Raw genomic sequence first — 22,832 nt, 5'->3', positions numbered from 1 at the left:
GCATATTGAGTGTAGCACCTTAACAGCATCATCTTTTAAAATTTTAAATAGTTCAGCTGGAATACCATCACTTCCACTGGCCTTGTTATTTGCAGTGCTTTCTAAGGCCCATTTGACTTCACTCTCCAGGATGTCTGGCTCAAGGTCAGCAACCACACTACCTGAGGTGTACGAGACATCCATTTCTTTCTGGTATAGTTCCTCTGTGTATTCTTGCCACCTCTTCTTGATGTCTTCTGCTTCTGTTAGGTCCTTTCCACTTTTGTCTTTTATTATGGTAATCTTTGTACGAAATGTTCCTTTCATATCTCCAATTTTCTTGAACAGATCTCTGGTTTTCCCCATTCAATTGTTTTCCTCTATTTCTTTGCATTGCTCGTTTAAGAAGGCCTTCTTGTCTCTCCTTGCTATTTTTTGGAAATCGGCATTCAATTTCCTGTATCTTTCACTATCTCCCTCACATTTTGCTTGCCTTCTCTCCCCTGCTATTTGTAAGGCCTCGTGGGACAGCCACTTTGCTTTCTTGCATTTCCTTTTCATTGGGATGGTTTTAGTTGCTGCCTCCTGTATAATGTTACGAGCCTCCATCCATAGTTCTTCAGGCACTCTGTCCACCAAATCTAAATCCTTAAACCTCTTCCTCACTTCCACCGTGTATTCATAAGGGATTTGACTTAGATTGTATCTTACTGGCCCAGTGGTTTTTCCTACTTTCTTCAGTTTAAGCTTGAATTTTGCTATAAGAAGCTGATGATCTGAGCCACAGTCAGCTCCAGGCCTTGTTTTTGCTGACTGTATAGAACTTCTCCATCTTTGGCTGCAGAGAATATAATCAATCTGATTTTGATGCTGCCCATCTGGTGATGTCCATGTGTAGAGTCATCTCTTGTGTTGTTGGAAAAGAGTGTTTGTGATGACCAGCTTGTTCTCTTGGCAGAACTCTATTAGCCTTTGCCCTGCTTCATTTTGAACTCCAAGGCCAAACTTGCCAGTTGTTCCTTTTATCTCTTGATTCCCTATTTTAGCATTCCAATCCCCTATAATGAGAAGAACATCCTTCTTTGGTGTCATTTCTATAAGGTGTTGTAAGTCTTCATAGAATTGGTCAATTTCAGTTTCTTCAGCACCAGTGGTTGGTGCATAAACTTGGATTACTGTGATGTTAAAAGGACTGCCTTGGATTCGTATCGAGATCATTCTATCATTTTTGAGATTGCATCCCAGTACAGCTTTTGCCACTCTTTTGTTGACTATGAGGGCCACACCATTTCTTTTACGGGATTCTTGCCCACAGTAGTAGATATGATGGTCATCCGAACTGAATTCACCCATTCCCGTCCATTTTAGTTCACCTGAGGGGCTCATCTTCCAGCGTCATAACTTTTATATGCCTCTTGCTTTTGTCCATGGAGTTTTCTTGGTAGGGATACTGGAGTGGCTTGCCGGTTCCTGCTCCAGGTGGATCACGTTTGGTCAAAACTCTCCACTATGACCTGTCCATCTTGGGTGGCCCTGCACGGCATAGCTCATAGCTTCTCTGAGTTATTCAAGCCCCTTCGCCACGGCAAGGCAGTGATCCATGAAGAGGATCTTTGCATTACTTGCAGGAAATACCCACTCCACCTCCCAGTCCTTTGGTTATTGGCAAAAATCCCTGCAGTTTTTGGTAATAACATATTTAAAGGAACAAGCCTCAATATAACTGTTGTGATTCTTGTACTCATGGGCTTGTACTCATTGAATAGTAGCCATTCATGCCACATGCAAAGGCACTTTTGGCCCTAGAAGGACTTTCTAAGACAGTTTCATATGCATTCCAAATGCAGGATGGAGGGGGTCTGCCCTTCAAAGAAAAACTTCACAAATCAAGCTTGCCCAAAGTAATTTTTAGCTATTCCAGGCCAGGTGTATAACTTTATTGAAAACATTTGGAGTCTACATATTTTTCTTGCCTTACTTCTTGTGTTAGTGTGCATAATAATAAAAGGTAAAATAAAATAATAAAAGGTAAAATATCTAATAATATTGGTTTTTTTGTTTTTTGACATAATCATAAATAAATAGGAATAAAAATGTGCACCCCGCCACTGAGACCATTCCATTGTAACTATCTAACCTCCCAAAATTTTGACACCTCTTGCAATGGTTTGACTCCTTTCCATTTTAACAATACAAATTCTACAAATACCTTCCATATCTCCTCAAAATAATTTCTCCTGTGTATTCCCCATATTACCTTAATTGCACATGTTAATTTATCATTAATAGCTCTATCCCACACCTTTTTATACCATTCTTCCATTTTATATTCTGCTTTCCCCTTCCACTTCCTAGCTATCATAATTTGTGCAGCTGTCAATAAGTTTGTGAGCAAGTCCTTCATAGCCTGCGAACCTTCCACCCCATCGTAAATTGATAATGTTACCTCTGGACTTCTGGTCAGCTTTAACCCAGAGATTTTTGTTATCTCCTTGAACACCCTTTGCCACAACATGTGAACATAATTCCCTGTTTCCTGGCATCTCCTCCAACATAACACCAAATATTCCTCATTTATTTGATTTAATCTGACTGGTGTTAAATACCATCTCCAAACTGATTTATAATAATTTTTATTTTTTTATAATAGTTTTAAAGCTGCTCATGACAGCAGTCATAGACCACACAACAAGGCTCTCTTTCCTCCATACTGTCAGGGTATGTTTCTTATCACGGGTGTAGAACATAAAGTTTTTCAGTTGTCAGGTTTTTATCTTTATGGCATCCGTGCACCTGTTGTTTATGAACCGATTCTGTTGAGTCTGTAAAGAGCCAAGGTCACAGATCTGAGATATATCTGGGCTTCTAGGCAGTTTTTCATTCATCTTTCTTCATTCGTCTTTCATTGTTCTTCAGTTATGCCTCTATGTTTTGAAGCTTTTGATGGTCACTGGGGACCCAGTGATGCTGTAACTATGTTCTTAACCAGCTGAACCTCAGTAAACGACTACTGATGAACTTTGCTGCTTGTGTGTGTGTTTGTTTGGACACTGCACTGGATTTTCTTCGCCTACTGTCCATGTCTGGGTACTCTGTTGTTTTTTCATGCCCATAAACTGGAGATGTTTACCCAGGCATGGAGCCAGGGTGGCAGCTGGATTTTGCACCAGCCCAGTCACATGTCATATCTGAGCAGATATTTCACTGCTATTATTGAAAAGTGGATGGGTGCAAGAAAAGTGAGATTTCAAGGGGGGTGGTTGGAATGGACCTGTGCTTTTTAACTTGTTCATAAATGACCTAGAGTTAGGGGTAAGCTGTGAGGTGGCCAGGTTTCCTGGTCATACTAAATTGTTCAGGGTCTAAAAGAGACTGTGAAGAGTTCCAAAAGGAACTGAGTGAATGGGCAATAAAATGGCAAATGCTGATTGATGGAAACAAGTGTAAAGTGATGCACCTTAGCTCCATTTTCAGCCATTGACATCTCCAGGTAGGTCTGGGACTATCCTGTTTGAAACCCCAGAGAGTTGCAGGGCTGTCAGTGTGGACAGAAGTGAGCAAGATGGACCAATGGTCTGGTCTGCCTATAAGGCAGCTTCTTGTCTTCTTCAACTTTCTCAAAGCAAACATAATGTAATTCTCTTCAACAGAGAAAGAATTCCCTTGAGATTTTTCCATAGTAATTTCAATTACGGGTGAATGTTTCTTTCTTTGACACGTGGAAATAAATGAAAACACAAACAGGTGGATAGAAAAAGGTTTTGTTTTCTTTAAGTACACTGAAGTCTCCATCAGCTCTTACACTAACACAAGGCACTGTGGGAAAAATAAACAAAATAACACAGAGTGCAGTCATTACAGACAATGTGGTTGCCAATGTGGTTTGGTACCTGTGTGCTGATAGTAGCTCAAGTCAAAGGCAGGCAAATGTGTGTAACAAAAAAGGGAAAAGGCTAGAACACCGTCACACTTGGTCTACCAAGTCTTTAAGTCCTGGGCCTTAAAGTGTATAGCCAAGATTATTATTTTTTTAAAAAATGTTGCCCCCACATTTTACAATTCAAGCTGATTATAGACAGTGTACAGCCCATGGTAAACTTGTGCCAACCCAACCCCTGCTACTGGCAGTGACAATTGCTTTTGTTTTCGCCAAAATAATACTCTCTGGCACTGGAAGTTAACACATAGCGACTGTATACTTGAGGGCTATAATGACTCCCAATGACCAGGACAGATAGAACTATCCATCGGAAAGCAGGAACTTGCAATATCTCCAACTGATGCAAAACAAGAATAAAATGTTTATTCGGAGGAGTTAAGCAGAGCTAATGTAAGCCAAGACTATCCTAGCACCTCTAGGATAAATTATGCAATGCTTTTGCCATAGGTTGTTCAATGAAAGTGCTTAATGCTTTACCATTATAGAAAGAATTAAAGCTTTCCTTTGGCCACAATCCACTTACTGTAAAGGAATCTCATTTGATTCCAGTGAGACTATCCTAGAGTAAATGGGCGGTTGAGCTATTAGCCAGGTTTGTATTGTGGTCTTTATTAAAAGCATAAGTGTTCCTAAACAAGGCTTTGGCACTTCAATAACTAGTATTTGAAAACAAACAAACATATCATGCCAGCTATAACTGCATGAAAACTGCCTTGCTAGAGAGCTGTCAGGTTTTGCCCCCGATTCTCAAATAGAAGCCACGTGTCCAACTATCATAATCATCTAGGCCAAGCTAGAGACGACTGCCAAGGTCTAATGGCGCCTGGAAATTCAACAGGAGAATCCAGAATCAAGGACAAACTAAATGTGATGAGTAGGAACTCCTACGTTTTTGAAGTGTTAGCAGCAGTTGCGGTGGCCCAATTTGGATCAGGGCCACTACACTGGGAAGTATTTCAAACCCTTTCCCCCATCCTATTTTTCCAGTTAAAACCCCCATCCCACATAACTGGGCAAAGCATACAGGCAGCATGTGGGAATCTGTACATTTTGCCCAGGAGGGCAAATAGTGGTAGAGGGGGGAAATCAGAAAAACTGCACAAAAGAAATGTGCTTTTTTTAATCCCATGGTCTCTATCCAATCCCTCCTTCCTGCAATTGTAATTGTTCTTAATTGGGAGATCCTATGCAAATGTCTCATGCATCTTGTCTAATTTCCTTGCTGCTCCCATCTGTAGCTGCCAACATAAATCAATCTGCAATAAAGCATATGCTGTATTTTGACGCTTGCTCTGTATACACTCTTACCATAATGCTAGAACAAGCTTTTTGATGGCGCCTGTTAATTTTCTTAGGGTTCCCACCCCACCAAAGAATTTCCGAATGGAGTGCAAGTTTCTCGCAGCCTACTGCAGTTTTCAAAATAAAAAATTGCCCTGCATCTACCGATTAGTTGCAGTTCTTGTCCAAATATACGTCACAGGGAGAGCTGAAAATAGCTTTTCAGTGGCACAAAGGGGGGGGGGGGAGATAAGTAAGCAAATATCCTCAGAGTCTGTTGAAAAGTTCTCTACATCCATGAACAATGAAATAATGAAAATATAATCTAATACTGTACAGGGCTATCACAAAAATACAGACTCAGGAAGGCAATCAGTCACAGAGAACTTTTTCTGAAGTGAAGGCACCATGCAGGCTACAAGCATAACTTTGAGTTTTCTTATTTACTATGATAAATTAATGCTTGTAGGGAATAAGCAGATATTCAACATGAAATGTGCTTTATTTCAGTTGCTGTACATTAAAAAGAATACCGACTTCAAAGGCTAGTTTAGAAACAAGCAGGTCCTTATGGTACATACAGGTGGAGCTTCCTTGCAGGTTCCAGTTCCGTTCAGCCTTGCCATCACCTCTGAGCGTTGTCAGCATGTGCCTGGCAGGGCACAAACATGGAGAGAGAAACAATCCCTGCCCACAGAAACCTACACCCTAAAGTCAGACCCACAGTGTTTGTTGGCCATCCAGTTCTGAAGATCTGAAGACCCATTTGACACAACATATAAAGATTTTCCTGCGGGGCTGCTTGATCTCTCAGGTGACATCTATGCCGATATCTGGAGTTGGAGAGTAAAGCCAATGGTGTTTTCGTGGAGGGGAAGTGATTGCTTTTATCTTCACACTGCAGTGATGCCATGGGCTTCTGTTTCCTGTGGGGGCAAAAAAACCCCAAAATTTAATATGTTGCCAAGGGTTCTCCCTAGCAAAAGGAATGCACACGGCAGTTAGCTAGCTCTTTATTGTCAAAGTTGACACTTTTACAGTCGTTTCCATGGCTATGAATACTGCTGCCTCCACCGCACGCACACCAACCTAGTGTCTATGCAGCTATTCCCAAGTCTGCACTCTATAGAGCCGTTGCAGCAACAAGGGCGCATGCCCCTTCCACCAGCTTATGTATCTTCCTCCTATGGGCTGTGCACATGCAGTCGGAGACTATGCCTGCTTGGAAGCTGCCTCTGCTCTTCTCATTTCAATTCTCTCCTGGTTATGGGAGACAGTGGTGCAGGAGAGGGCAGGGAAGCACTCGACCCTTTCACTTGCCTGACCTGTCTCTTCCTCCAGTGCCCTACCCTCCAGCTCTGAAGCTTCCTCTTGCCTCCTGGCTGGAACAGTTCCCCACAAATCACTGCCCTCCTCTCCCAAGTCAGACTCCAGCCCCCTTCACCCAGTGCACACTCATCAGTGTCCTGCCAGTCCCCGACATATATTTGATGCAATACATCCAACATCAGCTTTATGTACAAAAGGACCAACTCAGCTCCAAACAATCAAGTCCAGGAAGTGGGGAGATGGCTTGTTCTAGATGGGGCTGTGGTCCCCTGGAAGGAGAAGGTTCCTAGCTTGGTGGTACTCCTAGATCCAACACTGGGGAACTGGAAGCTCAGGTGGCCTCAGGGGCTAGGAGTGCCTTTTACCCAGCTATGGCTGGTTTGCCAGCTACAAACCCTCTTAGTCATGGGTCAAGTGACGATCTAACACAAGGTTACCAGATTTTTTTCAATGAATCCGGGGACACTTCATTGAAATGAGTCGGAATGATAAGAATTTGTCAGGGGACTGATCTGTAAATCTGGGAACTGTCCCTGAGAAACGGGGACGTCTGGTAACCTTAATCTAACAGCACTGCTGGAAATTAATTTTAAAATGGTATCTGATCATAAAAAGAAGTCAACAGGCAGTGCAGACCATATTATGTTTACACAATAGGAATGACTTTCCTGTCATTGACCAAGTTCTTTTTTGAGAGCTGACTTAATATTTCTGTAAAATATTAACCTGATGTTCCAGGCGTGTGTGCCAGGCAGTGTCAAAAGTGTGCTTCGCTGGACCACCTGCTTGCTTTTACAACCTCATTCTAAAACACTAGATGGCATTAGTCTGCCAAATGACTGTTTTGATTGGCAACACAATAAAAAAAATGCACACGCCACAAACACCCAATCACAGCATATATTGTGCTTAAGTGCAAGGAGGAAGTATACCTTCCATTTATTTATATTAAGTCTTTGGGTGACTTGACAATAATTCGGTCACATCAGGGCTTAAGTGTAAATTAAGATAACAAAGATGCTGCAATTTTGGGTGGCAACCATGTGAGATTCAACCATGACACTGATGTACAAAATTAAGACTGATATGACACATACATAAAGTCTTATTGATTGCAAAGAACTAGGACTGGGGAGACCCAGGTTCAAATCACCACCCCATCATGAACCTCAGTGAGTTACCTCGGGCCCATCCCTATCTCTCAGCCTTAACTACCTCACAGGGTTGTTGTGAGAAAAGGTAATATATAATTGTAATCAAGAAATAAATAGAAAATTATATGAAAATGCAGCTCTTCCAGTATATCCATGAACTGGGTGCAGGTTGAAGGAGTATATTGATTAATGTTGAGTGTCCAATCACAAGCAGGACAGAAAGTCATTGGGATCCATGGATTACTTCAGTGTAAACGGTTGCAGAATGCTCTCATCAGAGTAGGAATATGGAGCTTCTTTGCTGATTTTAAAAAGTACATTCTTTCTCAAAACGCCCCTCGAACTTGATTCATACAATTCTACAAAAACTCTCTTGTTTAAAACTATGGAAACAAAATGCTGTAAAAAAAAAAAGCCAGGGAAGCAAGGAAAAAAGAAATTTTGGATGCTATAGCAAAGAAAGAAAATGAATTAGGAAAAACTCCAAATAATCAATAAAACAGGCAGTAAAATTATTACAATCACAGTATTCAATGAAGAAATAACATGGAAAGTTAAAAAAATGAAACAGAAATTCTCTGAGCATGCAAACAAACCTGGAAAATTGTTAGCATGGCAATTAAGGAGAAATCAACAGATGAATCATATAGGTAAAATTAATTCCAATGGGAAAGTTTCAGATAAAACAAAAGAAATAAGGGAAGTCTTTTAAAAATGTTTTCAGAATTTATATAAAAGAGGAAATGAAAAGGCAATCAACATACAGGAATATATAAAAAAGAGTCATCTGCCAAAGATAAAACAAGAAGAGATAATATTTTTAAATACACAAATAACAGATCAAGAAATCCCCGAGGCAATAAATCAAATAAAGGTGGACAAATCACCAGGACCAGATGGATTATCAGCAAAGTATTATAAAAAATTTAAAGAACAGCTGGTAAATCCAATGAAAGACATAATGAATGAAGTATTAACAGACGGGGAAATTCCACAAACATTGAAGGAAGCTTATATTACTTTGATTCCAAAACAAGATACAGATTTGAGCTTGGTCAAAAACTATAGACCCATTTCATTATTGAACAATGATTATAAGATATTTGCTAATATTTTAGCTAATAGATTGGAAAAGGTCTTAAATATTTATATACATCCAGACCAAGTGGGATTCCTTCCAGGTAGGCAGATGAAAGATAATATAAGAAACATCTTAAATGTAGTAGAGTATTTAGAAGTAAGAAATGAGAAAAAAGCAGCAATGATGTTTATAGATGCAGAAAAAGCATTTGATAATATATCTTGGGATTTTATAAAGAAAGTGATGGAAGAAATGGAATATGGAGAAAAATTTATAAAAGGGATACAAGCTGAATATACAGCACAGAGTGCAAAACTAATTATTAACCAGGTGATAATGAACCAATTCAAAATAGAAAAAGGAACGAGACAAGGATGTCTGTTATCACCTTTATTATTCATTCTGGTCCTGGAGGTTTTGAACAGAAACATAAGAGCAGACAAGCAGATTGTGGGAATAAAAACGGGGGGAAATGAATTTAAGTTGAAAGCATTTGCAGATGACTTGGTAATCACAGTTGAGGAACCAAAACTATGTCTCCCTGAGGCTTTAGAAAAAATACAAGAGTTTGGGCGAGTGGCAGGATTTAAATTAAATAAAGGAAAGACAAAAATACTAACAAAAAATATGACAGAACTGGAGAAAAGGGAATTGCAGGAGATTATAAAAGTAGAAATTCACAAAAAAGTCAAATATTTAGGAATCTGGCTTACTAATAAAAACTTAAATTTATATAAAGACAACTATGAGAAAGTTTGGAATGAGATTAAGAAAGATTTGGAAATTCGGAATAGAATGAATCTCTCCTTGATGGAAAGGATAGCAGCAATAAAGATGAATGCACTACCAGCGGCAATAATTATATTGGCACAAACTTGGAAGACAGAAGAAATACCAACAAAAGAACAATGGCAAGGGAAACTTATGGAATATGCAGAACTGGCAAAACTAACAGAAAAGGTACATGAAAAGGACAACAAAGATTATAAAAGAGAATGGGAACCATTTACAACATATACGAAGAGACAACATAAAGAAATGGACTCATTGGCAGGGTTTGAGTAAACAATCACAACTGTATACAACAAAAAATAAGACTATATGTATTGGGAAAATTTTGGGGAAACAATACACAGGGTGAACAATATGGAAATAAAACAAAATGGGAGTATGAGGGAAGTCCAGGGGAGAAGGGGAGAAATATGAAAATTGTTAAAGATATATTGTTAGAAGAAGTATACATGGAAAAAACAATAAAAAATAATTACAAAAAAACCTATGGAAACAATCCAGATAACCCAGTTGTTTACACTTTTAGCCCCATCAGTTTCAACAAGAGAGGAATATACGTGTTTCTCTGCCACTAGGAATGATGGAACAAAAGTGGATTAAAATAATTGGCTCATGCTCTGGTTATCACCCATTAATGCTGTATAAATCCCACCCAATGTTGGAAAAATAAATGAAGGCATGTAAGCAGACTGTACACCTACAGTTGTCTGCTTAAAACAAGCAGGGAAAATATTCTCTATTCCCCCTTTGAGACAAATTAAAGTTTTGGTGGCAGGGATTGAAACTATCAGGATTTTCAGGTAAAGGCTGAAATGAGGCAGCTGTCAGCAAAATTACCTGAACAGTCTTCTGAAGGAAAAAGTCATAATAGAATTATACTAAGATTCCTCTTCTTCTTCCTCCTCCTCCTCCGCATCTTCTTCCTCCTCTTCTGCCTCTTCCTCCTCCTGTGCTTCCTCTGTTTCCTTATTTATATAAAGGAAAGAACATTCAAATATGGGAAGGGAAAGAAGCAACTACTGAAACATTAGATTAAATGTGACATGCATATTGCTCCCTCAGAAAATGGGAGAAAGCACCTTATACTGCAATGCAAAGTCTGCTACAATTTTAAAGGTGCGTGGGCAGAACGTAGTCTCCTGCTCACAGATCCTTCTATAAAAGGTGGGCTATTTTTCTGACATAAATCATGTGTAATTCTCCGAGAAGGAAAAGCTCAATTTGGAGGTGGGGTGCATACTCCATTTGCAGCCATACTGTGTTGCTAGCACATTTCATTTTTCTAAATAGAAATACAAGCTTTTATAAAAGCTTAATGCAGCTGAATGTTGAATTCTTTACTACATTAACGCATGCAGACAAGCCACATTAGATTTAATGATTAATGATCAAAGAGCAGAAGCATAATTCAGCCAAACTAATAAACTCAACAGTAGTCTATGCCTTCTTTCTCTAGTGTTTGGATGTGTGTGAGAGAGAGAAAGAGTGTATACATATTAGTGGGTGTATGTGGCTACAAATCAGAATAATATTGTTCAAGTTAGATTCTGATCTACGGTTTATTTTTCCTATCTGTTAGAAGGAAACAATAGCAAAAGTTATTCTAGAGTAATTCTAGATATTTTTCAATGAATCTGGGGACACTTTTCAACTTCCTACTAAATAGATGGATTTTGTCAGGGGACTGATTTGTAAATCCGGGGACTGCCCCAGGAAACGGGGATGCCTGGTAACCTTATTCTAGAACCTACTTTCCCTATTCAGAAGGCGGTATTTGACTATTATCTACATACCACACATAATCTAGCCTACATGTCTTTGTTCTTCCATCACCTAGCAAATTAATGAAAAGGGCAAGTTGTGCTATTGTGTTGCTCCTATTCATTTCCACAGCATTTGCATAGATTAATGTTTGGGCATTTGCGGTAGATTCTGCCCCATAGTGCACTGGTGAAATATCATTGAGGCATTGTCTACATCAGAGTGTCTTGCATGCTCAATGTGTTGCTGAAGCACACAACTGAAAGGGAACCGGTTTACCCAATTTACCCTGCCTCCATTTTCTTCCCTTTCCTCTGTTGTTTTATTACGCAGTTTTTTCTAGCCTGTAAACCATTTTGGACAGGGACGCATTCTCTCATTCTTTGTAAAGCGTGTGCATGGATGGTGTTATATAAATAAGAATGACCATAATGAGGAAAGAGCAGAGTATTAAATTGTGTGGCACCTTCTGCATTTTTCCACCAAGAGAATTCCATCATCCCCACAGTGATATAAGAACAGGATGCACCAAAACATTGTTATTCAAGTTATGTGTCCAAACTCATAAGTAGTTTTTGTGGCCTAATCTAAGGTTATGTCCCATGAAGAGTACATCCAATACCAACATATGACAATATTCCGTGTGGGAAGGCTGGGCATGTATGCCCTCATCTCCCTCCCCAATTTAAGCCCTTCTTCTTCTCACACCATTTCTCTGCTCTAAATTCCTTCCTCCTGAAGCAATTTTGGTTTGAAAAGAAGAGAAGATGAAGAAGTAGGTCACTGCTGCTTGCATTATAGCACAAAACTTGCAGTGTGCCCCTAACAATGTCGTTAGCAGTCCTCTTGCACCAACCCTAGAATGCCAATTTTCTCTTAACAGCAGCATTAAGTCTGCAGTGGACTTGTACTAGGAGGAAAAAATGAATCCAGAAAGTAAAAAAGGCAGAAGATGCATACAGATGCACTGCCTAGGTATAAAACAATATTTGATTTTCACACAAAAAATATGGTTAAGATTTGTAACGAAAACCCCAGGAAATAACCTCAATTGGTTTTAATAGTAAACACAGACAACACACAAGGCAGGAGTTGGCTGAGAAGCTCCAAGCCAGAGGTCTGTTCCTTTAAGGAAAGTCTGGTGCAAGAGGGACAAAAGGTCTCCACTGAGCATCAGGCCCAGCAGGTTGTCTGTTTGGAGCTATCCAAACAGCAATTTAGGGTCCCTTTACCTTTACCTGCTACCTGACTGATTGACAAAGCTACACCTATGTCCCTGTGGACTCTGTGCAGGTGTGTGTGAGCAGGCATGAATGTCCACATAGTTATATAGGTGCACCAGGTGCTGCCTGGGTACATCAGTTCAAGCGCATGGTTAAAATGAACTGCTTGGTCCCAGAAGTTAAACAGGCCAGACATAAATATTCTTTGCTAGATGCCAGTCATAACTTGGTTTTGTGATTCAGCTTGGGGGAAGAGGGTTGTCAAGCAATGCTTCACATTAGTCAGCAAGCAGACAAATCAAAGTGCAGACTACAAGAAGTTTTTGAGCATACTTCTGTCACTGGCTGTTCTTCGCCTTCTTCCTGCAAATGAGAAAAACCATCCCTTAAAACAGACTAATAAAAAAGATCAGACAGCAACCAATGACAAAAAAATACTATTGAGAAAGACTAGAATCTATTATACAGGAGGGTCTATACACGTTTGTTCAGAAGAAAGTCATACTACTGTGTTTATTCTCAGATAAATATGCATTGGGTTACACCCTAAAGAATGCTGCAAGGCATAATGTTCCTTTCCCCCCTTTATCTTAAGCACACAAAGCAGGGCTGAATCAAAAATTAACTGAAGATAACCTTCTGGCACTTTTTTTTCAGCTGCTCCTGATATGTTGGGGAATTCCAGTCCTCCCCTGGAAAATGCTTGGCAAATATTTGACCATTTCACTCTCCATAGATTTTGGGTGCAACTATAAATCAAGCTAATATACTGTTCAGTGTCATTTTAACACTATTACGAAGGAAGAAATTGGCTTTGTCCTTATTCCTTCCCATTCTCCTTTCTTCACCCAACAATATAAACAAACAACATAATTTTATTCAACATTGAGTGAGCCAAAAATCTCCCAGAAGACAATTCTGTGAGGGGGGGAAATGTGTTGGAGAATTTCAGCCCCCCCCCCCCCCGGACATTTGGCAAAACTCCCTTACCTGCCCAATTTTGCCTCCCCAAAATAGCCCATTTTGGTTCAGCCCCAAAATAAAAGTTAGAAGAGGAACGGCAGGGGAATGACAGCAAAGCAGAATTTTTTCACCTCTCTCGATGGCCCTCACAAAACAGTGAAGTGCCCAACTCTTGCAGCATTCTTTTTCCACCAATGAGAAGAAGGTCTGGGCAGCATGAAAACACCACATAATAAATGCCCAACGTCTTAATGAAAACACTTATATTCAGTGGTGTCTGTATCAATAATCACCAATGGCTGTGAAAAGGATAGATGTTTAAGAAACCTTTAAGATCTGACCTGCACAGTGAATAACTTAACATCCAGAAAATAGCACCTGTCTGGGACTTTGGGATTTTGTTGCTGGCAAAAGATGCAGAACATCTGTGACAGCCATTCAAAGAAGACAGGTGCAATTCAGAATACTGACACCCCCCCCCCCGAGATCCCTCCTTCTGCATACATGTGCATCATTTTGACTCTGCATTTATCCATTCCATGGCCCCTGCAGGGTCAAACCATCAAAAAGAGTTCTTTTACAAGTGTGTCAATATGCAGAATCATCCTTTTCACTCGCAGAGATTACATGTTTGCTGCATTTCTATTGCAGTGGAATTCAGAGTCATCTCCATGTTGTCTTATTTCTCTAATGAGGTAGCAGCTGCTGCTCATGGTTTTCATTCCTCTCCAAGCATGCGGGCAGATACACTGAAAGCGACACTTCGGAATCAACTGCCGGTGCCTGACTATAAATGTTTCTGTGAGGGGAAGCCGATTGTTACTCAGCAGACAAGCAGCTGTGGATGGTTAAGCAGCAGGAGAATGTCACCGATGCCCTGCTGGGGAACCTGTCGCCCTCCAGCTGTTGGTCCTTACAGCCACCCGAATGAATGCAATCCTTATGCAAAATTTATTAGTGTACAAGTGTAACCTGCAACAAAATGTTGTAGTGTGAAGTGTTTCCTCTTCAGGATTCCAACCACTCCACTCCATTACTCCCTCCCCACTAAGGTTTTCTCTTCTGCCCTCACCCCCAGGAGTGAGTCAATGGTCCCTGGCTACTGAGCATTGGGCTGTTCTTCCCCTCATGATTTTAGGAAAACTTTTGCAAATCTCAGAGCTCACCCCATAAGCTTGCTAATACCTCCCTCTCACATGTTGGTAGTGCTGCTTTGACTGCAAAAGCAACGGATGGCACTCAGAGCCTGGATATCAGAGATGTGAAGGACGCTGTGAACAAAAATGGCAAGCAGGGGGGAAAAGAAAAGGAAATGACCTGCTCCTCTGTTGGCACTTCAGCAGTATCAGCTTCTGCATCCTCTTCTGCGTTTGCCTCATTCTCCTCAGTTCCCTCTGTCTTTTCAATCTCCTGGCAACGGAGCAAAAAAGAAAAACACAAGTAACATCGCAGAAGAGAAAATCAATTTAAACCAAAGAAATCTAGGGTGGTATTCAACCAACATGTCCTGCCAGTGCAAGGATTTCTGGTCCTGCAGTTAGATTTCCCCCACTGTTCCCTTCATGTACACCCTCCCCAAATCTGCTTCAGAAGTTTGGGAGAACCCCCCGATTTAAGGGGTGTGCAGGGGCAGGAGGGGGAATATTCTGTTGCACATGCAGAAATCCCTGCTGATGGAAAATTCACATACTGCTACTCCAGATTCATTCTTCACCTCTGAAATGCATTTGGCAAATCTCATGTAATTGTGCTCACTGGATGGTTGTTAGCTTTCTCTTGTAAAAGTCAAGCTATTTTCCTGCGTCTTTTAAGCAGAAATGTTGCGGCAAGTTCAAAATGTTTAGCTCTCATAGGTCATGCTGTTCCTTCCGTATTAGGGATGGGGATGCTGCAGCCATCCAGATGTTGTTGGACTCCAAGATGGCCAAGGGTCGGGGATGATGCGGGCTGCAGTCCAACAACATCTGCAGGGCACTGAGTTGGCAAAGGTTGATGTGGTGGCCAGCCAGGCAATCTGAGATGCTGGGGAACTGTTGGCACTCACACAGAGTTTCTGGGAGATGGCAACATGGCTTCCAAAAAAGCACTTAAGTGATTGTTGTTATACAGAGATAATTATTTTTTTAAAAATCTCATTACTTCTTCAGTTTTCTGCTCTTCTCCTGAAACTTCACCATTTGGCACAGTCGGTATCTCCTCGGTAATCCTTCCCTCCTGTGATAAAGAATTCAAACAATATTCAGAAGTGGAGAGGGCAAGTACTGGGTTTGAATGTTTCACTTAGGGCTTATGTATTGTTGCTTACTTTGAAGGTCAGTATCTGTCTAGGTTTGTCTGGGTCTCGTGGCATAGACATGTGAGTTGTTCATTGAGGAACTGAAACTGACATGGGAGAGGCTGCAGAGTGGTTTATCGAGCTTGCATATTTGATTTTGGTGTGTTCACTAGGTAAAAGTGTGTTCGAGCAGACCTGAGTGGAAAGTATTTTAACTGTCAAGAGATGGTTAATGGTGTTGGTGATTACATAGTGGGCTGAGAATATAACTATATTTGGGTTTTTTTACATTGTATGAGTGACTGGGAATGTTGTAGGGTGGGAAAAGTGAATTTCCCCCCTCTTTTCCTTAGCTGACAATTAATTGCGTGTTTAAAAACTGAGGAATTGATGTTTGGATTTTGTTTTGTAATTTTATTCTACTGCTTAGATTATATTTTGTTAATTATGTTTTGAATGTGTAATTTTCATTGTAATTCTGTAGTTGATTGTCATGCGTAATATTTTATTCTGATACTTAAAAGGATGCCCTCTGCTGTTGTCAATTGTGATGTTTTATACTGTGATATTTCACCCCTAGTAGTTTCCGTATTTGATCGTTATTGATGAAGCTGTTTTAAACTGTTTAGAGATTCTGCCCCACTCCAAATACATGGTATATAAATTGTCTAAATATAAGTAAATAAACAAACCATGTAATGTGCATTTATACGCACACTTGCATGTTTAAATTCTGTTTCTTTTTGTTTCTTGAAAAGTCATATAAAAACATAATAGGATGTTTTCAATTCCATCAACACTGAAAAGCATCAAAGGTAGGCAGCAGTGGTTAAGAGCAAAGATCTATGCCTAAATTATTTTAACAAAGCATATTTATTGAGAAGATTGCTTTCACTTAAGTGAAATGATTGCTCATTTCTTTCAGTTCCATATTAGAAGAACAGAGTATGATCATTAACCGGCAAAGTACTCTGTTTTCTAATTCATTCAGTATAATCAAATCAAAGGGTTGTATCGAAAGCTAGTCATACCCAGAGTAGACTCAGTGAAATTAATCAACATAACTAACTTAGCTACATTCATTTCATTGGGTTTACCCTGAGTAGAACTTGGTGTATGGATACAACCCAAAGCAAAGATTTCTGCATTGGCATGCAAGTATTTTTCAGTACTGTCATTTTCTGAGCAGAAAAGTAGAAGCAAACAAAACAAGTAAGTTGTTTGGGGGGGAGTTAGTGTAGGCATGATCTTTAGGGTCCTCTCCCAGCCCATACCTCTTTCATACCTCTTAAGTGGGATTCTGCAGAAAAAGCAGGCTTCCAAAGTGGTTCAATAATTTAATGACTTTGGCCAAGTCTGTTGACTATTGGTTGTGAACAAAGCCATTTATCACAAAGACACCACGAGCCTCTAGCAACAGCGGCACATGACAGGGAGCAACAACAGCACCATCGTGTCCACCAGCAGGGGGGCAAGGCAAGAGGAGCTCTAGGTTGGTGGCTTCACACACCTGCAGGCGACAAGAAACCCCCCTGACCTCACCAGCACCTCACCATATCCCTGTCCTGGTAGGTGGCAGAGCCAGTCTGCTTCTCCCCTCATGTACCCCTGCTGGCCTCTATTGACCTTTGCTCCAAGAAAGTCATATGCAAAATACACACTGAGATCTCTTGCTGCTTGGAGACTGGTGTGTGTGTGTAACAATATACAAAAATATGCTTCCATATGCTGTTATTTTCTACCATAATGAATGTATCTTTCTTAAAAATAATAATCATAAAGCTGATTATAAGCAAGTACAGTGGTACCTCGGGTTAAGTACTTAATTCGTTCCGGAGGTCCATTCTTAACCTGAAGCACCACTTTAGCTAATGGGGCCTCCTGCTGCCGCCACGCCGCCAGAGCACGATTTCTGTTCTCATCCTGAAGCAAAGTTCTTAACCTGAAGCACTATTTCTGGGTTAGCAGAGTCTGTAACCTGAAGCTTATGTAACCCGAGGTACCACTGTAATAATATCAATACAGTGGTACCTTGGTTCTTGAACATAATCCATTCTGGGGGTTCATTCAACTTCCGAAATGTTTGAAAACCAAGGCGTGGCTTCCGATTGGCTGCAGGAGCTTCCTGCACTCAAGCGGAAGCTGCGTCAGACATTCAGCTTCCAAAAAACGTTAGAAAACTGGAACACTTCTGGGTTTGTTGCATTCGGGAGCCAATTTGTTCATCAGCTAAGCTGTTTGAGAACCAAGCTTCCACTGTACTTTAATATTATAGCATTCTGAGTGGCTGCCTCTTCTGTGGCTACTGCTCTTATCACTTTAAATAGGTCTCCAAAACTTTCATAGTATTTTTTTTTAACAACTTATCTCATTGTGTATTACGACGTGGACAAATTGAAGGTGCATTGCTGTGCATTAATAGACCAAAATCAAGAATCTTGACAACAGAGATGTCACTCCATCCTTTCAGCACAGCCAGCTGCCCCACAAGGCCACTCTAGTTTCAAATTACATATTTGTATTAAGGGGGGGGGGGGGAATCTTCCTCTAACTTAGTACACCAGCTTGGTGACATATCAGATTACTTCTCAGGCAGTCACCAGGAGCTCTTACAACTTCTTTTTCTAGTCTCCTTTCCCTCTGTACATCCTGCAACATGTTTTGTCATTCTCCCTTTAAAATATGCCATGCTTTAAGAAACTACGGGGAGTCAGTTTGGCTTTGGAAAGATTTGTTTACATAGTAATTTTTTCAAGGTCTTTGCTCCATTCATGCACATCATAATATAGCTTACATACAGGTTTCAATTCCACAAAGGGCATTGATCTGGAAAAAGATTTGGAGTCCTTGCACATCTCCTTAAAACGTATAAGCCTTTTTGTGGGAATTTCTCCCAAATATACACATTTCTGTGCAGTTTTCAGTGTGCTTTCCTCTAAAAAAGTGCATTTGTGTATGTTATTTTCATTAATATATGCATTTTTTATGGCTACTTTACCCCAGGTTATATTTTTGTAAACATTACTTGGAGAATGACATTGCAAAATTCAGGAAAGTGTGAATGTTGAAGGCTAGCTGTGTTGCAGTTCTCATATTGTTTCAAAAAGTGTGAATTAGGTAGGTTTGCCTTTAGATGTGAAATGAATTCAAATTATCCCCCGTCCCGACCTTCGACATCTTACTTTCAACATTCTGCTTCCTGCTTGTCCTATACATGGCTTGGCTTCTGCTTCAGCTGGAAGTAGCCCATGTGCTAGAGATCCTGAGATGCAAGTATTTTGTTGCTGTAGCTCAGTGACAGAGTTCATGCTTTGTATGCAGGTGGCCCTATGTTCAACACCCCACATATGCACACTGCACTGGGGAAAAGCTCCTGTCTGAAATCCTAGAGAGGCACTGCCAATCGGAATGAGCAGCAGTGTGTTCAGAAAAGCACTGGAGTTCCTCATGCAGAAGCAGTTTTAATGTTGACTAACATTGTAGAGTAATGCTGCCTTTGGGACAGAGCAGATCACATGCCCAGTGCTGAGAGTCTAAGAAATGGAGAGTCATGGGCTGTGCATGCCTATGTGAACCAAGGATTTGGTTGTTTTGCACAATGAACTTTCTTTTGCAGAAAGATACAGGGGGCTCCACAGAACTTGCACCATGAACTGTGATGATATGAAGAGCTGGTTAATCAAGTTTAAGTGACCAAGATCCTAACAATTTGGGTGATAATAGAAAATCATGCCACATGGAGACAGCCTAGTAGTGAGAACCTCACTTAAAAGCAAAGTCAAGGATTAGATGGACCAGGTCATATAGCTTCTCTGAAATGGAAATTCCTGATGTTTCTGTATTATTGTTATGTGTGGAGTAAAAACCCAGAGCCTCTAATGAAGCTTCCTATTAAAGCCATTATTGCTTTAAACTAGCAACATTTCAGAATCTTAAGAAGTTCTAAGCACAGTTATTCAGAACCTGCTCTGCTAAAATGAAAGGGGCATTCATTCAACTATAACTGTTTGCTGCCATATTCAGTTGGGTGCAATCCATATCCCACTGAACGCAGTGTTAAAAAGCAGGACGTACTCATTATAAATTAGTGCAAATGGGTGGCTTTTGACAATTCATAGCAAATTTTTACTGCAAGATCTGCATCAATTAGTCCTTAAAAGCTTTTTAGTCTCGTGCAAAGGCAATTTTTAAAAATTGCATAGCAATCTACATTGTTTTACATGCTGCATCAGTGTCTAATTCATCACTAAATTAAGATGAATAAGTCTTGGCAAAGGTTATAAACGTACCGATGAGCCTGGTGGAGGTGCAAGACCTAGGAATGAATAAATAATATTTTCTTCTTTTGCACAGAAAAATGAGTCAAAATCCTAAAAAGGAAATAGAAACACACAAACATAAAAAAGTGATAAGAAACATGTTCATAAGTACTAGATTCTGCAAACCTATTTAAAACACTGAAAATAGGAAGCAAAATTAGTGCTATACATAAGGCCACAGTCCTTCTGTAAATGCTAAGTATTGCTGTTTTGACAGTCAGCTAGGCATTAGAGAAAGATAGTCTGCTAATGCTCAAAAAGGTTATTTCCATGACTGAGTTATGAAATTCAAATCAGGACACAGTTCAAATTAAACCATTTTCTTGGCATGGATAAAAACAATGAAAGACACAGGTTTTAATGGCTGCTGTTTTTTCCCCTTCCAAAGTGTGATTATCCAAGCAGACTCACCTGGCTGGAAGTGAACCTTTTTGAAATTAATGGGTATTACTTTTGAGCAGAGGGACGCGGGTGGCGCTGTGGGTAAAAGCCTCAGCGCCTAGGGCTTGCCGATCGAAAGGTCGGCGGTTCGAATCCCCGTGACGGGGTGCGCTCCCGTTGTTCGGTCCCAGCGCCTGCCAACCTAGCAGTTCGAAAGCACCCCCGGGTGCAAGTAGATAAATAGGGACCGCTTACTAGCAGGAAGGTAAACGGCGTTTCCGCGTGCGGCTCTGGCTCGCCAGAGCAGCGATGTCATGCTGGTCACGTGACCCGGAAGTGTCTCTGGACAGCGCTGGCCCCCGGCCTCTTGAGTGAGATGGGCGCACAACCCTAGAGTCTGTCAAGACTGGCCCGTACGGGCAGGGGTACCTTTACCTTTACCTTACTTTTGAGCAAGCAATGTACATGCATGTGTGAACCATGATAAAAAGCTACAACTGTTTGCCAAAATGAAATATCACAAACACCGCTCCACCCCTTTCCCTCTCCTCTAACGCTTCTCCCCCTGCCCCTTAAGTCCTGGGTATTTCCCCAGGCAACTTGGTTACTTGGAAAGTTGCTTGGAAAGTTGGGTGCTCCCTGATCTGCTTCAACATGCCTTGTTAACAGCGTGATGCAACTTGGTAACGTGAAAGACTATCGCAAATCACCCTGATTTGCCTTGTTATTTGGGATATGCATAGAGGCAGTGCACGCTCCTGTCGAATACCACTTGCTGGGAAATGACGATGGAAAAGGGCTACTGTCCTCCTATGTGGCTTGGTGGCTTCAGAAGATGCATCAGGTTGGTCATTGGGGAAATGCGATGCTGAACTAAAAAGGCCTTTAGTCTGACTCAGCAAGGCTCTTCCTATGAGGAAAGGGATATGTTTAATTCTAAAGCTCACATTGTGAACTTTTGTCCAGGAGAATGCTTTCATATTTTCCTAGCCACGTACTTAAAAGCAAAACAAAATTGTTCTTCAAACATCCTTACATGTTCAGTTTTGGTATTAGCCAAGCAGCTGTACTAGGAGAAGGAATGTGAGTAACATCATGGGAGAGATGTTTCCCGCTACCTCACCTGCTTTTGGATGCCTTATAAGAAGCTGCTTCAGGAGAGAGACTGTGAGTAACGTTATGGGATAAGCTGCTGTCTGAATGATGATGGCATCGGGCAATGATTCTTTGAGGAAGCCAAGGCCCAGACATTTGTGCAGACTCACTTGTTGTGGGCACAGCAGCAGTGGTTAGAACATCTAGAACCAAGGTGAAATTTTCCCCACTCCCTGGTTACATGTATGCATTTGTAATCCTGATAGGTTGTTGTTTTTAACTTGCTGTGGCATTTGTTACATGTTGCTGCTTTATTGTTTATTACAAAATTATTCTTGCAGTTGTTGGCATTGTTTACATATTGTTGTTCTTGTAAGCCGCTTTGAGCAAAATTTCTGTTTGTTTTTGGAAAGGTGACATGCAAATAAAGTGATTAGGATGACTTGCCATGTAACCACCTGTTTTCAGCTTAAAGATTAAGAAAGAAGGGGACCATTCTATTCATCCAGAGCAGCAGGACAGAGATACTGCTTGTCTTTAGGTAGGTAGGTAGATAGATACAGGCCATTTTATTTTTTATTTTTAAAAATTGTTTAGAGGCTGAGCCCTCCCTCTGCTGGACTCTACAAGAATTGAAGCAATCGTTTAGCAATAGGGAACATGTGGACCTCCAGATGTTGTTGGACTACAACTCTCATCAGCTCCAGCCAATAGTCAGAGACGATGGGAACTGTAGTCCATCAACATACAGAGAGCTGCATTTTGCTCACCCTTATATTACTCTTTAAAAAAGAAAAAAAAAACTTATGTTGCAAATAGCAAAAAAGCTCCCCTCTCCACTCGCAATAGTTCCTTGCTAGTTCGTAATCCGTTTTTGTCCATTTTGGCCCTCTTCTGTAGCACACATCTCCACCACTTCTTTTTAAGAGCAGCCAACCTGAAAGAAGCCATTGCCCACCGTAAGAAGATCCTCTCTGTGCCTTTTGGCTACCTTCTTCCCATCGTAAGGGGACAGGGTGCCATTACGTTGGTGCTGCATTGGGGCTAGTGCAAATATTGTACTAAGAATATAAACTGGTCTTTCTAATCATTTGGAAAGGCCCTCAGACGTGTACTTTGGTATGTCAACTGCTTGGTGCCTAAAATAGCCTTGTGCAGAGTCAGAGATATTGTATATTACTAATTTAGAGTCTATGCAGACGTTCGATAGCAGCTGCTCTTTGGCAACATATATTCTACTATGTAGTTCTCTATGGAAC

General features: G+C 40.7%; 1 protein-coding gene across 3 annotated transcripts in view; it reads right to left on the bottom strand.

Annotated features, from left to right (window-relative positions):
* Nucleotides 1-5,683: 5,683 nt before the first annotated feature.
* The window catches only part of SH3BGR (SH3 domain binding glutamate rich protein), a 29,547-nt gene continuing 12,398 nt past the window's right edge, over nt 5,684-22,832 (bottom strand). For 2 of the 3 annotated variants that reach the window (XM_028727211.2, XM_028727213.2), the window contains exons 3-8: nt 20,068-20,148; nt 15,643-15,717; nt 14,821-14,913; nt 12,874-12,903; nt 10,394-10,521; nt 5,684-6,126 (exon numbers count right to left, since the gene is read on the bottom strand). In XM_028727211.2, coding sequence (XP_028583044.2) covers nt 10,435-10,521; nt 12,874-12,903; nt 14,821-14,913; nt 15,643-15,717; nt 20,068-20,148 — 366 coding nt within the window. In that variant the 3' untranslated portion in view covers nt 5,684-6,126; nt 10,394-10,434. The remainder of the gene's footprint in view (nt 6,127-10,393; nt 10,522-12,873; nt 12,904-14,820; nt 14,914-15,642; nt 15,718-20,067; nt 20,149-22,832) is intronic. The other variant, XM_028727212.2, reaches the window with a different exon arrangement.

Source organism: Podarcis muralis, chromosome 4 (assembly GCF_964188315.1).
Source record: "Podarcis muralis chromosome 4, rPodMur119.hap1.1, whole genome shotgun sequence".
Taxonomy (NCBI): domain Eukaryota; kingdom Metazoa; phylum Chordata; class Lepidosauria; order Squamata; family Lacertidae; genus Podarcis; species Podarcis muralis.
This window is presented reverse-complemented; position numbering and strand designations above follow the sequence as displayed.